This window comes from Pogoniulus pusillus, chromosome 6, assembly GCF_015220805.1.
Source record: "Pogoniulus pusillus isolate bPogPus1 chromosome 6, bPogPus1.pri, whole genome shotgun sequence".
NCBI lineage: Eukaryota > Metazoa > Chordata > Aves > Piciformes > Lybiidae > Pogoniulus > Pogoniulus pusillus.
In genome coordinates, this window is record NC_087269.1 from 18,656,657 (window position 1) to 18,674,878 (window position 18,222).

An 18,222-nucleotide genomic window follows, 5' to 3' on the forward strand; every position below is an offset into this window, starting at 1 on the left:
AAAACAACCCAGCAACCAACATATCTTTCCATTGCCAGCTGCTTCCGAGGCAATTCACTTCTGTCAAGCACTCTCACAACTACTCGTTCTTCTCAACTTCCTTCCACACTTTCATCCTCTGAGCAATTAGATCCATAGGAGATTTCATGGGGACATACTTCCAGCCAAGAACCTTCAACAGACTCATTTGACTACATCCAAAGTTTTAAAGGTCACAGAGGGGAGTATCTGAATTTTGCACAGAGCCTGTGCAATCATTTTTGGTGTTGCTTTGAGGCATTAAGATATGACACCTGCCAGAGCAGAATTACTGTTTAAGGGCTATTAACCACAGCTGATGACAAGAAAAGAACATCTAAATCTCCCTTGATTAGTCATGCACACAGAAACTGGATAGCTTTCTCCAAACAAACAATCAGAATTTCCACCTTAAAGTCTCCAAGATGATGAATTATATCCACTCATAAAGGTACAAGATCTAAAATAGACATGCTCTTAAATGCACAGAGGTGTTTCACCTACACATATTGCCTCTTCCTCAGGCACTCAAGGATTTTGTTTTCAGCTAGAACTTTCCAATCCAACTGGAGACAGCATTGATGCATCACATCAGCAATTCATCTGTGATTAAAGGGACCCCTTCTGAAATGCATAACACATGCTAGAAGAGGTGCAACTTCATGTTACTCAAAGCTTCCAGTTACTTAAACTCAAAAATCCAGACTTTCAAACTCCAAAACCCTACCTTTTCTCCTCTATAGGAGTTTCAGAATTAATCTTTCAGCAGCAATCTGAGCACACTTGGAGGGTTCAGTGCACAGCAGGAAAGGTACAATTTGGGATTTTAGTGTGATAAACTAAGTCAAAGTTTGCTTCCAATACTCTTTATTTTCATTGGTTTGGGTTTTGATGATCAATACTTTAGCACCTGCACAAGTATATTTTATGTCTATATAGTATGATACTTGTTTTAATATCAGCATTTCTAGAAGGAAAAAAGAAAATCCAACTTCATCCACCAATACGAAGATCTACACATTAAATACAGCAACTTTGGAAAGTCTCACTAAAATCAGAGATCAGATTCATTAATGAAGACGTTGAGGACCTCTAGTTCCATCCAAAGTATTTCTCAATGGAAATTGTGTTAGTATTAAAAAAAATAACATAAACTTCTGTGAAATGTTACTGTGCAGCAATGAACAAACAGCTTACATCTGTGAACAACCTGCATTTCTCTGAACGCCAACCAAAACCCCAAATCCTGTGTGATAGAGGTGTATTGCTTGTGACTAGGAATTTGTCAAACGAGTATTACATATCAGGGTCTCATTCTGAGCTTTACATGAAGCTTACCAAACGGGACAAAAAGTAGGTGAGCTCAAAACTAAGAAAAATAATTCTGCACTCCTACAGCTCTCAGCTTAAGGCGTCAGCTTGGATACTCGAGACGTCAAGCAGGGGCTCAGCGCCACCTCCTGGGCATTTTGGAAGTGACGAAAAGCATTACAGTGTAGTTCCTTGTCCATTCAGAGTTCTGTATTCTGAAATTCTGTGAGGGTTCTAGGAGCAGTTTTGATGTGTATGCATTTTTTTCCACTCGATGTTACGGTTGGTATACTGGCACCTGAAAAAAAGCTACTGAAGTCATTCTACCCAAGCATGTTTATAATTTATTCTTTGTAAGAACTACTTTCAACAATATCAGGCCTAAAAGACTCAGACACAAGCTCTCATAAACAGGATTTCAGCTTCAATGGAGACAGAGTTGGAAACAATCATAAAAATTCCATATATCTATATACAGACTTAGTTGTGCTTCCAAGTATCTACTATTACCTATATACAATCAGCTGAAATATACAGTGGAAATATGCTCTAACTAGGAGTTATGAACATGCTTCTGCAAAATTATTTAGCTAGCTTTGATCGTAGTCGTCGCTTGATAATTTGATGATCGCTTTCCTTCTCTTTCTGTTCTACAAAGATCTGAAAGAGACAATGTTTCAAGAGTTAGTCAGCATTTCTTCAGAGATGAATGATATGCACTTCTAGACACAAACTACATTATTTTTTCCCAGAAGCTGCTTTTAAGATGAAATTTGCCTACTATCTTTTAGTCATGTCTTCTAGAACAGAGTCCATTTTAGTGCATCACAATAAGCCACAAATACTGGGAACATACAACATCCTATTTTTTCTGAAACAAATATTTACATAAAACTTACTTTTTTATTATAGAATCATAGAATCAGCCAGGTTGGAAGAGACCTCCAAGATCAAGCAGTCCAACCTATCCCCTGGCCCTATCCAGTCAACTAGACCATGGCGCTAAGTGCCTCATCCAGGCTTTTCTTGAACACCTCCAGGGACAGTGACTCCACCACCTCCCTGGGCAGCCCATTCCAATGCCAATCACTCTCTCTGGGAAGAACTTCCTCCTAACATCCAGCATGTACCTCTCCCAGCACAACTTGAGACTGTGTCCCCTTGTTCTATTGCTGGTTGCCTGGGAGAAGAGACCAACCCTCCCCGACTACAACCTCCCTTCAGGTAGTTGTAGACAGCAATGAGGTCACCTCTGAGCCTCCTCTTCTCCAGGCTAAACAACCCCAGCTCCCTCAGCCTCTCCTCATAGGGTTTGTGTTCCAGGCCCCTCACCAGCTTCGTCACCCTTCTCTGGACATGTTCCAGCACCTCAATATCTCTCTTGAATTGAGGGGCCCACTACTGGACACAGTACTCAAGGTGTGGCCTGACCAGTGTTGAGTACAGGGGAACAATAACCTCCCTTGTCCTACTGGCCACACTGTTCCTGATGCAGGCCAGGATGCCATTGGCTCTCTTGGCCACCTGGGCACACTGATTCTTAGGTTAAATTCCTTTAGCTTTCTCTGACAGCCCTGAAATTCAGTCTTTTACTTCTCCTTTCGCTTAAGACTCTCTGCTGCTTTTGCTCTACATATGTGTTGTCATCTTCATCCTCTAATGAAGAGCATTTTGGTTTCTACCCTATGCATTCATACAGTACCGAATTTTCTGTAAATTTTATCTCGCCATGGACAAATGCTTGCCATAGTGAAGAAAAGACCAAGTAGAACGTGGAGATGCACTTCCAAGAGAGCAAGACTATATTCAGCATTATAGTTACTGTCAAAACCTTAATGCTGGATTTTGTGAAGCCCTCACCTATAAGACACTTCATAGCCTGGCTTAGACAGGGCAACAGAATTTAAACACACCCAGAAGGCTATTAATCTGTGCTTTGGAAAAGCATAGACATATCCACATCCTAAAGTAACCCAAATATCATCTGGGCATAAATGGAATCAGCAATTATCTCAGGTGATTACTTTTCCCCTGCAAAGGTAACTGTACAGACAGATCTTTCTTTCAAGCTTTTCAATCATACTGTTCAAATCCATGGATCCATTAATGGCATCTATTTCTCTTCTCTCTTTAGGCGACACTTAAAGGAACACCTACCAGAAAAACAAATTGCCACTCAACTGCTGTTAGCAGAGGAAAAAGTAATCCTCCACATACCACAGCTAAGATGTCTATAAACCAAATTTGAAAGAGATCACTGTACAGGTGATACAACAATCACAGAAAGCCAGCAGTCAAACAGAGAGCACAGGTGAGAAAAGAGAGAAAATAAGTGAAATGGCAGAAAAGACCAAATGAAATAATTAGGCAAAATCAAGAAACAAGTCAGTAATTTCAAACCTCTTCAGCAACACAATCAGACCTCCAGGTCTGTTCTGTCCTCCTGATAGTTTCTTTCATGCCAAGTTTACAGAAATACCTTACAGTGGGCAGGAAGATAACCTCTAATCATTTACCGAGGAAGCAGGGATATCTAGAGGGCAAGAAATGTCAGTGGTGTAGAGCCTTCTCTTAGCTCGCTTTGGCTTGAGCTCATTTTCTTTGACACCTTCTGGTTCTGCAGACTTGGGAGAGCTTATTGTTGCAATCAGCTTCTTTGCTAGAAGGAAACAGCTTACAGTAAATCAATATCTTACTGATTTTGTGAACCTCTAAGTTCAATAAAGCAAGCTTTATTAAAAGAGTTTAAAATCTAAACATATGTACTCGGAAGTGTAAATATAAAAATTTAGATGTAAAAGCTTAAAGGATATGTTTGAAGAATCATAGAATCAACCAGGTTGGAAGAGACCTCCAAGATCAACCAGTCCAACTTATCACCCAGCCCTATCCAATCAACTAGACCATGGCACTAAGTGCCTCATCCAGTCTTTTCTTGAAGACCCCCAGGGACAGTGCCTCCACCACCTCCCTGGGCAGCCCATTCCAATGGCAAATCACTCTCTCTGGGAAGAACTTCTTCCTAATATCCAGCCTATATCTACCCTGGCACAACTTGAGACTGTGTCCCTTTGTTCTATTGCTGGTTGCCTGGGAGAAGAGGCCACCCCCCACCTGGCTACAATGCCCCTTCAGGTAGTTGTAGACAGTAATAAGATCACCCCTGAGCCTCCTCTTCTCCAGGCTAAACAGGCCCCGCTCCCTCAACCTCTCCTCATAGCATTTGTGCTCCAGGCCCCTCACCAGCTTTGTTGCCCTTCTCTGGACATGTTCCAGCACCTCAACATCTCTCTGGAATTGAGGGGCCCAGAACTGGACACAGTACTCAAGGTGTGACCTGACCAGTGCTGAGTACAGGGGAAGAATAACCTCCCTTGTCCTACTGGCCACACTGCTCCTGATGCAGGCCAGGATGCCATTGGCTCTCTTGGCCACCTGGGCACACTGCTGGCTCATCTTCAGCTTACTATCTATCAGTACCCCCAGGTCCCTTTCCTCCTGGCTGCTCTCCAGCCACTCAGTCCCCAGCCTATAGTGCTGCTTGGGGTTGTTGTGACCAAAGTGCAGAACCCTGCACTTGGCCTTGTTAAATCTCATCCCATTGGCCTCTGCCCACCCATCCAGCCTGTCCAGGTCCCTCTGCAGGGCTCTCCTACCTTCCAACAGATCAACACCTGTTCCTAGCACATTAATCATCAATTATAACTTAGATTTCACTGAGAGTTAAGCACTGCAAGAGTTGAACAGGCTTAACTTTGTGTTGGCAATAAGCACAGGGTAGAGAATTTTCTGTGTATGCGTGTATTGTTTTATCTAACCAGTACTTCCTCTATAAAGAGATGAATGTATGCATATTATGACCTAGAAGGAAAGAAGACATTCCAAACAATACTAAAGGAGGAAAAAAAATATAGGCCATGGTAACAAAGATGAAAAACTAAAACTCATTTGCTCAAACTAAGTATTCTCCAGGTGAAATTTGGCTTCCACTGATAATGAAATGCTGTCCTCATGGAACCAATCTGACAAACTTGGATGTTTGTCAAGTCAGCACAAAGATGTTAATTTTACCTGTGCACACTACATGTCCAACCTTTTTTTAATCAACCAAATAATGCCTTTCAGAATTCAATGCTGGCAATTTCTTGTGGCCTCTGCTAACAGTAGTTCTTACTTTTTTTCTATACACAGTAATTCAGATGTCCCACTGAAAGAATAAAAACACATTCTCCAGTGGCAAGTCACACCAGTTAACCTTCCCAAAGCTATGCTTAAACTTAAAAACTATTAATTGCTTCACAGCAAGTTTACTGAAGCCTCACAAACATTTTCATGAGACACTAGCTTTCAAATCCTGTAGAACTCATCTTCCCCTCCCACATACGTATGTCAAAAATCATTAACAGTTTCCACAGAAAAAAAGGTAGAGGCAGAGGGAATAAGACAAGATTTGAAGTTTAGACTCAGCTCTTGATTTTTTTAGAGCAGCAGGCCAAGTTTCTGAAATTGCCTTTAACTGTTTTATGGTGAAGAAGAATAAACTCACTCAGATATTTTGAGCCTAACAGTTATAATAACCATACATGCACATATTCCACACTCTGTCCTTTCATTCCACCTGGTTTACCTTTCACACTTAACCTAAAGTTCAGAAGCATATGGTCCTTGCAATCAAAGCAGCCTTTATGTTACCAGAATCAGTACAGTGGGCCTCAGTTTAGACTGCTTCATAAAGAAAAGAACAACTTAATTCAGCAAACACGTCCTTTAACAATATTCACATCTGTAGTTTATAGTAGAAAAAATGGCATTTTACAACACCCAGGAAACATGGAATAAGCCTTATTTATTCTGTACAAACCTTTAGAGTGAATAATCGTTGGAGAACTTTGAAAAAAGTCTCCAATTTTTTGTAGTGTTCCATCTTTCTTTTTAGATGACTTTATACTTGAAGTAGATTCTTGCCTTCTTAAGGAGTATTCTTTTCTATATGATGTCTGTATAGAAATACAAGAAAACTGACTTAAAGTTTAATTCCATTTTATTTGACTTCAATACTATTTCAAGCTGATGTGCTGAACATTGCTACTGACATCTCAATTCGTTATATTAATGATAACCATCACAACAAGTGATGTAGACAATCTCATTTTATACACCTAGGAGACTCAAAATTGTCAAAGTTGCACAGGATACATGTAAGAGTATAAGCAATACAGGAAAAAATGTCTTGGAAAAGCACCAAACCAGTATATTCAAAGTTGCAGCATGTTGAAACAGTATATTCAAAGTTGTACCTGGTTTAGTTCTAAATAAAACAGGACACTGATACGGGAAGTAAATCTACTACTCATCCTCTCTGTACATTCCCAAGTTACTAAAGCCCAATGCCATCTTTTTGTGAGTATTATGCACATAAATGATGAGAATCTCAGTTTTATTTCAGAAGTATCGCCTGTAACATCACTTGTGTACTAGCAGTGTATTCAAACTAGTCTTCCTAACAATCCCTTCACTTTGCATCATTGTACACTGCAGCTAGTACACATTCTTGGCAAGTACAGACTTACTCTCTCTGGTTAGCTTCTGAAATTCAGTAGGAAGACAACATAAGTATTTAAGAATCACATTCAAGTACATGGATAAGGATAAGATACTGCTGCATAAGAACATTTACTGCTTTCTGAAGTCTGCCGTAACAGAAGAGGCCAAATTTCAAAACTAGAATAAAATCAAACCGTTTTCTTGTTGCTTGTAGAAGGTGAATTCGTCATAGCGGGCTTTGCATTTTTCTTATTCTCACTTCTTACAAAATCCTAGGAAAATAAATGACAGTATTATCAATCATGGGAATGACTGAATGAGAAATGCTAGAAGAGTAACAGGTATTTCACTCTCAAGCTGAAAGAAGCTTACTCACTGAGAGAGATTACTCACCATCTACCTAAATCTTCCACAGGTCATCTCACTCATATTCATCTGTTTGCTTCAAAAGTATTGAGAAGTATAAAGATTCATAAACCCCACAAGAATTATCACAAGTACTTTAGGGTTTCATGAACTAAGCATCTTAGAGATAGCTGTGTGTGCACTAATCATAGTAAAAACCAAGTGAAATAAATCTGCGGTTCAGGCAGGAGCAGGGAAGATTTTTACCACCATGAGGTGCTATGAATCCTTAGTCTCACAGCACATTAAGGAAGCTGGATCATATAACCTCACATTGAAGGAATTAAAGAGTAATTAAGGCCCACAGAAAACAGAGGTTCAGTTGTTTGTGCATGAGGTCTATATAGTCCCTTCAAGTACAAAAAGATCAGAGAAAACACAAGCAGGAGAAAAACTCAAAAGGAAGTAGTCTTGAAACTTTGAAGCCCAGGATTTTAATTTGTAATTACCTGTTATAAGAGATTATAATTGGTATCAGTGTTTACCTAAACCAAAAGAAGCAATTCCATAGAATTGATCTGTAATCTCATATATGAAGCTAGAGACAACAGCAAGTGGTACGAGCAGGGAGAGAGAAACATAAAATGTCAAGAGAATGTACAAATACTGGATGAGGCACTTGGTGCCATGGTCTAGATGACTGGACAGGGCTAGGTGATAGGCTGGACTGGATAATCTTGGAGGTCTCTTCCAACCTGGCTGATTCTATGAAATCAGGGATATGGGGTCCAATCCTGGGTAATTATGACTTTAATCAATAGAAGCTAGAGATCCACTATTTGCAGGAGGGGGAACGAGGTTGAAATATACCCTAGGTACATCCTTTGGGCCTCAGTGAGAGTCAGAATTTGTTAAAGATTCTATCTTTCTTATCAAAGTAATGCATTGAAAAACTGCACAGTACATTATGTCAGTTGTTCCAGGTCATACCTCATCCATGTCTTCACTCTTCCTTTTCTTTCCTGGCTTGATCGTTTTAACTCTAAGTGGTAAGGCACTGCCCTGGTGCTTCACCTCCATCTTATTGGGTTTTAGAGGTGTGAACTGGATTTCCATCTCTGGTTTGGGGAATCGACTAGTTTTTCCATTTTCTGTGGACACTTCAGAAGAGTCAAGGACAATTTCTGAGCAGTCCTGTAAGCATATAGAAATCAAGAAAAGAAGTTTTAAAATGAGTCAGAAAATCTCCTACAACATGTGTCCCCCCCCACGGATTGGCAAAGCAAGCATTCAGTTTCCTGGCTGCAAGCTTTTGAACCACTTACAACAGCAGTTTCAAAATCTACCTCAACTATAGCAGAGTTCAATTCTCATTTTCTAACATTTTGTCAACTTTTAAAAGTTAACATTTCTATCTATAATCACAGAACTTATTTTCCCTGATGATCTCAGTCCAATACTTTTTCCCCCCCAATAGTTTTCCTGTGAGATAGGGACAGCATGTCACTTTTCAGATGGCAGTAGTAGATTTTTCATCATCTTAACTCTGCTGCTCCTCAGACGTAAGTCGTAACATAAGCTTGAGAGACAAAACTATGATCTTTCTCTAGATTATCTTTAGAGAGCTTTCCCCTCCCTTTCTACACTAGAGAAGTTAATTGTGTAACTAACAAGGTTCAACTGACAATCCACAAGGCAGATTCAGCCTATGAGAGACTTGTACATGACTGTGTGTTCTCTGGAGGAAGAGCAGGAATTCAGGAATCACCACTGCCTGAAAGCTGAGGGACTTATCTTGTATCTACTTATAACCAACCTGCAAGACCAGCAGAGTGCCTGTGGGATGGAAAGGTCAGTTTGCAGAATTCTTCCTCTGCAGCACTTAACCTTGACCATCCACTCAACCCTGCTTTTCTTAGCAACGTCACAAGAAAGTCAAAGCTGCAGTCTCCCCAGTTCCCACATCTGTGGCAGCAGTTCAGCTGCTGGCTAACCTACAAAAATCAGTTCAGCACCTGTTTGAATGGAAACTGGGAAACAGCTGTTCAGGTTGTGCAGGTGGCTGCTATTACTGCTGTTCATCCTGAAGGGTATCTTCTCTCAAAAGTGAAAATTATCAAAGCTCATGGAAAGCCATAAAGTAGTCAACTTCAACAGGCTCTGTTGGGATTCTGAGTGGGAATACCAGCACGATTGTATTCCCAATAATTAAGTGGGCTAATAAAAACGTTTTTCTTTACAACTGCTACTTCATGAAATCAAAAAGTTACATATGATCAGTTAGTGTCATTAGCTAACTATACTACATGGAGGAATCCTGCAGTGGAATAAAGGAAATCCAATCTGCCTTGATATTTCTCAGCCCCCTAAAAGCTTGTTGGGTTTCTTCCCAGATGATTTCTCACTTCAAAAGTGAGAGGTAAGTTTTCAGAGCATGCAGTTGAAGTCAGATAGAATTGTTCACTTATTATCCAAGACAGCTTTTATTTCTACCAAAAGCCAGTAATTCAGCTGATCTGATCTTCATGAGAGATTTGCAGAACTTTACAACTGTTCAGGTAACAGGATACACATTTCTTCACTGTTCTGTATTTAGTAAAATCCATACAACCACGTAAAATTTTCAAATTTAAAGTTTCATACCAACCTCACTTAAGGAAGAAACACTACTAGGACATCGAGATAATGAACAACTCTCCTTAACTTCTTCTCTTACTGAAATACTTTGTCCAATTAAAGGATTAGTCTTGCTTTGTTTTTCCATGAACTGTAAATATTTAAAACAGAAGATTATGCCAGACTGTAAACCTCAAGATATTGAGTGTTCTGAAACTACAGCACAAAACCCCAAATACAGAGAGCTATGAACACCTGGACTGAATGACAACACAAGTTTAAGGCAGTCACAATGCAATCTTAAAACATGCCCCACTGGATCTCACCAACAGTCAATCTAGTTCAATATTCTACCTCCAAGAGTGCTAAAAGATGATGTTATTTAAGGATAACATGGATGGATCCTGATCAGCTCATCATCTCTTTACTCAATCTCCCAGCACTTTCAGCTGTGGCATAGCAAGTGTCAGAGGGTACACTTCTGCCTAATCCTCAGAGTATCCCTCTGTGAATACATGTATGGATTTCTATTACAATTTGTTCTTATGTTTCCACCACCTCTAGAAGATCACTACCTACTTCCTATAGGACTGTGTTATTTGAATGGAGCAAAGCTGGAGATGGGTAGGTTCAGACTGGGCGCAAGGAGGAAGTTCTTCACCATGGGAGTGGTGAGACCCTGGGACGGATTGCCCAGGGAGGTAGTTGAGGGCCTGTCTCTGTAGGTGTTTAAGGCCAGGCTGGACAGGGCTCTGGCCACCCTGATCTAGGGTAGGGTGCCACTGCTCATGGCAGGGGGGTTTGAACTAGATGATCCTTGTGGTCCCTTCCAACCCTGACTGATTCTATGAATCCCGTTAAAAGCCTCTCCTTGTCTAAAACATCACACACTGCTACTACTGGCTTTGGGTAAGTACTTCAGTACCAGCTTTTCACATCAATTCTTCTCTATAATTTTATGCTGCTATTACAAAGCAGTAACCCTTCTGAGAACTATTTTGTCCTCCTTTATAAATCACAAACTTGATCTACATGGTACTATCTGAGCTAATAAAGTAGCAAGAAGGTAGCCGAACAGTCTTATTTTGCAGTAGAGAGAACAAATGAAAAAAATGCATTTTGGCAGTTAGTCCACTTGTGCAACAAGAAGTGAATTGCATTTTCTAACAGCTAGGGGAAGGATTGACAGAAAATCTGGGTCCAGCCCTGTTCATTGAGTACTAATGGAGCCACATAGCATTAATTCAATTTAGCAGAACTATCTCATTAGATACTGTTCATGTAGCACACAATGATTTGATCAGAACCAGAAGTCTTAGCCTTTTAATTTTTGTTCAGGAAATATGCAATGTTGATCTTTTCATAGCATAAATTTCCAACACTGTTTTGGTTTGGTTTAAAGAGGGATGCAAGCTACTTCTGTTTTGCCTTCTTAACCCCTTCTTGACCTTGCAGCTCTTGGTACAGAATCATCTCTACTACCAGGCTGTAGGTGCTATCATGAAAGCTAGGCTGAAATCACCTTGACCCTGACATAATCAAACTGGAATGACAACTATAGATATTATCAAATCTCTATAACCTGGATTAGTTAATGAGTTATTCCTTTGTGTATGTAAGCTCTATAATGTAGAAAGGGGTGGCATTCTATCAACTGAAGTACTTTTTTTCCTGAAACAGTATGAAAGGCAGATGGGAAAAGAACGAAGAAAACCTCAGAAGATACAGTTGAAATAGGAAGAACCATGGAAAGTAACTCAGGAGATTCCTGATGTTGTTAAAATATATACTGAGAGAACAACAAAACAGAAGTTAATAGTAACACATTAGTATACACTTTCTGTATGTATAACAAACATACCTCCTTCTTTACAGACTGATCTATTTTATCTTGTCCTTCTTCAGGTAAAGGTACTTCTGCCAAGGACTGAAGACACCCACAGTTAATTTTTTGCTTCAGTTCCTTTATACAGCAATCTTTCTCAGCCAGCTCTTTTCTTAGTTCCTCTATATCAGTTTCCTTATCCTAATAAACACAGAAAAAATATTGCAAATCGTAGAATTGGGAAAGGAAATTAATGTATAAGCATCACTACCATTACTTGGTAGTGTAACTTTTAGAGATGTAGGCTAACCCAGTCAGACATCTAACAGAAAGCCAGTAATTACATTTATAAACCTTCTCATTACTGCCTGGAGAGGTTTAATGCAAAATTGTAAATTGTATTCTATTTGTGTATAGTTATGAGAAGTTCACCTCCTCTTTGTTCATGAAGTCTTTGGTGCTGTAAAGAAGGGCAGTGAATGTGACAGGTTTTATTGCAAAGCAGGATTGGAAATGCAAAAGATGATCAAAACAGACTTGATTAGTAGTTCAAATAAATATTGTGACGCTTCAGTTGCTGTTACAAATTCAGTTTTGAAGAAACATAAAACTTAAAAAAGCACTGCAAAGCAGTTAAGAGTCAAAACAGAGTGCCAATAAAATGTTTTACAGAATTGACAAATGAAACAGCTAAAAAAAAACCCACCCCAGACAACAAAAGAAAAATCACATAGGAACAAGAAAGAGACAAAGATCACCTGTCCTGAATCCTTTAGTGCAGTCTGCTTCAGTTCTGCTATTTCTTTATCCTTTTGTATAACATTAGAAGCCAAAGTCTTGAGCTGTATTTCCAAAGCTTCTACTAATTCATCTCTTTCTTTACGCCACTTTTCAAGATTGCTCTCCTTTTCTAACAGCTGTGCATTAAGCCTTTCCTAAATGGGAATAAAGAAGGTTAGAATTGACCACCACTTGTACACACTGCCCTAACTGTTAAAGTAGTTTGGCCTTGGATAGTTAATACTATCTTAAGGGCTCAGTAAACTCACAAGTCTACGTAGATGTTAAGGCTCACATAAAACTAGTTTCACTAAACACACACCAAAGCAAACCATTTTTCAATTCAGCAATCTGGAGGGTTTTTACATTTACACTGTTTGGAAAGAATTTTTGGTAAAAAACACCACTCCTGCCTGTTTGCTTTGTAAGTTTGCTTTACTTGCGACTTCTTAATAAAATCAAATTGTAAGCCATCCTAAGCTTCTAACATCCCCCTGTACTAACTGCAGGTCCAGAAAGTCATTATTAACTATTTCTATATTGAAATAGAGTTTCAGAGAGTGCAGATTCAGACAAGCTGCACATTTAAGAAATTACAACATTGATGCAGACCAGTGAAGCACAAGGTGCACACCTTGTTATTGTCAGTAGACTCTACTTTGAGAGCCTATCACTGGCATTTTAACCAAGTATTTTCACTCTGTATCTGGAAAGAAGCTTTTCTGTCACCTCCTGCTTGCCTTTTCTTTTACTTCTAAAGTCTCATAGGCTTTTTCATTTGTAACCCTTCTATTCTTCCCTTTTCATATTGGGAAGACCTCACCTAAGCATTGCCGTGTGATGAAGCCAGAGAATTTTGACAAAGGCCAGCAATCCTCAAGCACCCACAGTTAAACACTTGACATGAGTTTTGCTCTGTACTAGACCTACACTACAGGACTTTGACAGGACTCACTCACAATTTCTGCTTGCTGCTCTGCATGACATTTCCTTCCCTCTGCAAATTTCCGTATTTCTCTGTTGCGATGACCTTCAGCTTCTTTTACTTGATTTACAAGTCTCAGTCTTTCCTCCAGCCATTTTTTTCTATCAGTCTGATACTTTGCCTGCTTTTCCTAATTCAATGAAAACAGAAATAACAGAGACTAAGCAAAGCCTCAACATGTAGATTACCATTAAATGCATTAATTTATAAAGGATAGCAGAAATACTTGTATAGTTTTAATTCAGCTTGTTCCCAAGTGCAAGTGTTACATTCTCATTTGCTCTTCTCCTTTAAAAAAAAAGCAGCTATTTTCAGCACTTCTAATTTAGATTGGCAAGTAAGTCTCCATGGAACACCACTTCCCCCCCTCCCCCCCAAAATGCTATTACACATATTTCACAAATACTAATAAAGTTAGACTAAAAGTAAGAGTAAAAAAATATTCCTTCAGCTTAGAAAAACTCTTAATCTTTTATACTGCCTTACAGGACATGTTAGAAAATCTACTTCTAGTTCAAGCTTGAAAGACAAAAAATGTTACAGATTTTGAGTGGTAGGCAGAGATAATGCACACCCAAGACTGTCACTTTAATCCACAGCAACTTTGCCTGATAGACATTTGCTAATGACAAAAAAGGAGACATTCTCCCACACAAGATATAAGGTTCCAGAAGAGATGTTTGGAACAAAAGCCTACTTTTTAATCTAAGAAGAATTCATAGTAAATCATTAGCCTAACAAAGACCTTAAAGATCATACAGCAAACATAAGATCTTCAAATGGTTTGATTTAGTTGCCCAACAAGGATCAGGAGTCATACTGATTAAGTTAACTAAGAGGAGCCCAAGTACAGAAGCACCACTCGAGGTAACATGAAACAGAGAAGGGTGTACTCCATTATGGGGTGTCAGTGATTCTGCATATTAAAAGATACTGCATCTAGACTTTGCTATACTAATGTAAAGGAAGCCTCTTCTGAAAGTTGCAGTGCAAGTGTAATGACTAGCTCTTGGAGACAGCAACACAAAAAATGTGGACTCCTAAAGTAAATTACATCTCTAAACCTAAGTATGAATTACAACACTAAATTTCACCTGCAATTCTCTTTGTAGTTTTATTAATTCTTCGTCTTCATTTACATTTTTCTCTTCATTTTTGCTCTTTTGCTGGCAGCTGCTATCACTCTGGTTATTCAGCTTGTCATATTTCTGCTTCCATGCTTCCAGTTCTAGTCAGTACATAATGTGAGGTTATATAACATAGTTACAAATGCATGTTTGATTGCATTCACGTCCTTCTGCTAAAGTTACTTGGATTTATCAAGCTATGACAGCAAAGGGACAACAGAAGCCTTTAAGTGCTACAAGTTTGTTACATAATCAGGTATTAATTTTATATATAACTAGCCAGCAAATAAAACAGGAATTTACAGCAGCTATCACAATACTTTCAAAACAATTATGTCACTTGCTACATTTCCATGGAAAGTTTACCCTTAAGTAATATGTTGTTCTCTTCTAATTTAGCTTCAATCACTTGATCTTGTTCAATCTGAGTCTGTTCCTGTTCTTTCAATGTCATCTGCATATCTTCAATTATTTTTTCCTTTGCGCACAGATCTAAAGGTTTGAAGATAAATGCACAGATGAAGCCCCGGCACATTCCCATTGTTTTCTCCCCAAGTGCCCTCATTACACATTGTTACCGCCATTTCCTGAGACCAAAAGTTCTAGTTCTAGAAAGAACTAGAGCAACTCTAATGAGCTATCCAAATCCAAAGTTCTTAACTGATTGTCATCAATTTGATTTAGCCATTTCAGTGTTATCAGTCAGACTATGGTCTGTATGATGTGAATAAGTCTTGTTGAACTGCTAAGAGTTCATCCAACTTGACAAAACAGCTCTTGTGGTAGTTCATGTTTCAGTGTTTCATTTTGCTAAAAAAGCCAAGTAAATTAGCAAGTAAATACAGCAAATCCACACTTTCTCTGAAGCTTATGTTTTTTATACCAAGACTGTTTCTTTACTTTTGAACACATCTACCAACAGTGACTCAACAAAACCTAGTTTCTGACTTGAACGCCTAATTTGGAGCTCTCTGTATTTTAAGATGTAAATATACAAATCTCTCTGAAGTTACTAACAACATGACAGCTCATTATGTTGCCACGTCAAAAAAATCCAGCAACCCGATAAACAGAATGAAAAGTCTTGCCCTGCACCCCACCCCTTCAGAGCCCCCCCAAACTCAATAATGGCCTTTTTCTGACCTTTATGTGTTTTCTCATACTGTTTAGAAACTTCTTCCAATTTCTCATTATTCAGCTGCTCCTAAATGAAGAGAAAAAAACCATTGAAATAAATAAATATTCATGCTAGAAATGAGCAGCTTTTCATTCTGAGCTTTAACAAGCACTGAATGCAGTATTTAAGATAAGTAGCCCAGAATAACCAAGTTTTCCAATATAAAGGAGTATTCAAGCTGACTCAAAATAAACACAAGGCTCAGAGAAAGATGTTGTTATTAACATATCTAAGTGCCACTAATCAGATTCAGATATTAACTATGTATTTACTGGGCAGTGAAATGTTATTTTCAAGAAAAATATTTCATTCATCCTTTAGAACTAATTTCACCTGGCTACTTATTTCACTCTGATTTCTGTGAGCTTCTTCCTGTTGCTTGGAAAACTTGTCTCATTAACAGATTAGTTTAAAAAAGTTAAGAACAATTAAAAAAAATAAGAAACCTTTTGAAGCTGCAGGATTGTGCGTTGTTTGATTTCCAGTTGTTCACTCAAGTTAGCTTTAGCTTTCTGGAGTTCATTAGTTTTATCCCTCAGGGATTTCTCCACAGATCGCATTGTACACACCTGCAACGATGCACAAAGATAGCAAACAAAGCTAACATTAAGCTATCAGACTTTTATGATCCCTGTATGTTACCTAAATACATTATTTGGTTTAAGAGTGAATATTTTTAGAAGTACCTTAGCTACATTTCAGGGGCTGTACATCCTTCCCAGGGAAAGATTTTCTCATAAGTGAGAGCATTACATTCAGAGAAGAAAAAACGACAAAAAACCCAAGAGAAAACCAAGAACACCTACAAGGAAATAACCTAATCTAACTACAAATGCAGTTATCCTTCTTTAAAAAAAATAAACAAGCAGAAAACTCCTACAATTTCCTGAGTCCTGATGTCATCCAGTCCTTGCTTATTCCCAAATACAGGCCATGGTCCTTAAATATTAAGCTGCTGGGAAAGATGTCAATATGTTTTAAGGCTTAACTTTAAAGCTGAAACTCCTGCAAGTCTTTTTGCTTTCAAAGATCCTGTGAGGTTCTAAGAAATCCTACTACTTGGTAACTAAAAAGTAGGAATAAAAATTCATAAAAGTGGTTCCATTGTTTTCATTTCTTTTCAACAGAATGTAGCTCAGGTTTTCTGATTAACCCATCTTTTGTTCACAGAGATCAATATTCTCCACAAATCTGAGGGTCTGAAGCCAGTACAAGTAATGGAAGGCTACTACTGTTACAAAGATAAGGTTTTCAACAACCAGGTTAGCCAGAGTTTTCACAAACCTTTTTCAAGTGCATCAGTAAAATGTACTGCCTATCTGCAGCATCAGTACCAATCCATGTTTTGACATGCAGTCTTTAGTTTACAGCTTCAACAGCAATGGAACTTAAGACTTACTGTTCTAAACATATGACTGAAAATAGCCTTACTATGTATGCATCGCTCCTAACAATCATAACTTGAGATTTGTGAAAATAGATTTTAGTAACAGAAGCTCAAACAATCTTGCAAAAGAAATACTTGGTTTGTGGTTACCAACCTCATTTTGTACTTGCTGAATTTGCTTCTTTGCATCAGAAAACTTCTCCTTCAATTCTGTATATTCTTCTTCTTTCCTCTGCAAATCTTTTCTCAAATTCTGTACAAGGGCAGAGCTCTCAGAAAGATCTTTACGTAGTCTGGTGTGAAAAATTAACAGACATAAATTAACATTACACTTCTCAAAGAAACAGCTTTTGCACCTCAAGTCAGACTCTGATTATATCACTCATTAACACAGCCTTGGATCTATCTGATCATTGACAACCTGTGTTTTATTTCTGGATTTTAGCTTCTTGCTACACAAGTGACAAAGTTCTCAGAATCACTTCTGAACAATTCAATTTAAAGAAGAAATTGAAGCACATCAGAGAAATAACTTTTATCGTTAGGCATGCTTACAAAACACCAGAAAGAATCAAGGCAAGATTAAACTTGATATCTATTTCTATATTTGCAAAGTGTGAGATGTAAAGAAAATAAAAAAACCTAAGACATTGCAAGAAATACTCTTGCTGCAAGTGTGATGAAATAATTTTTTAAAACTGTCAAATTTCTTTTAATAGTCATTCAAAAGAGTTACTGTAAAAGATAAAAGATTTTTACTTCAGTAATAACTAATAGATTTGAAAATTCTATAATTGACAATACAAAACAATGCCTCGCAAAAGGAAAACCTCTCAAAGTTCTACAAGCACCAGTTTGGGGATCCCCAGACCCTCATGTACTTCAAAAATATATGCAGGTAGTACAGACAGAACAAACTCTAGTCAGAAGGGCTACAATGTATAGCTTCAAACCATTGTAATATGACTTAATTCCTTATCATATAATCTCTCAGGTTCATCTCATCTCCTATTTCTTAAAGATTTTAAAAGTAGGAAGCTGGGGGACGTTTTCCCCTCCTACATCCATTACACCTTCAAGTTCTCATATCAGACTGTGCTCACCTAG

General features: G+C 38.4%; 1 protein-coding gene across 1 annotated transcript in view; it reads right to left on the reverse strand.

Annotated features, from left to right (window-relative positions):
- Positions 1-868: 868 nt before the first annotated feature.
- The window catches only part of KIF20B (kinesin family member 20B), a 42,786-nt gene continuing 25,432 nt past the window's right edge, over positions 869-18,222 (reverse strand). Inside the window, exons 21-34 of the mRNA XM_064144736.1 lie at positions 17,270-17,408; positions 16,175-16,297; positions 15,695-15,755; positions 14,918-15,043; positions 14,519-14,652; positions 13,399-13,554; positions 12,418-12,594; positions 11,696-11,860; positions 9,866-9,985; positions 8,209-8,412; positions 7,068-7,145; positions 6,191-6,326; positions 3,846-3,988; positions 869-1,989 (exon numbers count right to left, since the gene is read on the reverse strand). Of these exons, the coding sequence (XP_064000806.1) occupies positions 1,912-1,989; positions 3,846-3,988; positions 6,191-6,326; positions 7,068-7,145; positions 8,209-8,412; positions 9,866-9,985; positions 11,696-11,860; positions 12,418-12,594; positions 13,399-13,554; positions 14,519-14,652; positions 14,918-15,043; positions 15,695-15,755; positions 16,175-16,297; positions 17,270-17,408 (1,840 nt within the window). The 3' untranslated portion in view covers positions 869-1,911. The remainder of the gene's footprint in view (positions 1,990-3,845; positions 3,989-6,190; positions 6,327-7,067; positions 7,146-8,208; positions 8,413-9,865; positions 9,986-11,695; positions 11,861-12,417; positions 12,595-13,398; positions 13,555-14,518; positions 14,653-14,917; positions 15,044-15,694; positions 15,756-16,174; positions 16,298-17,269; positions 17,409-18,222) is intronic.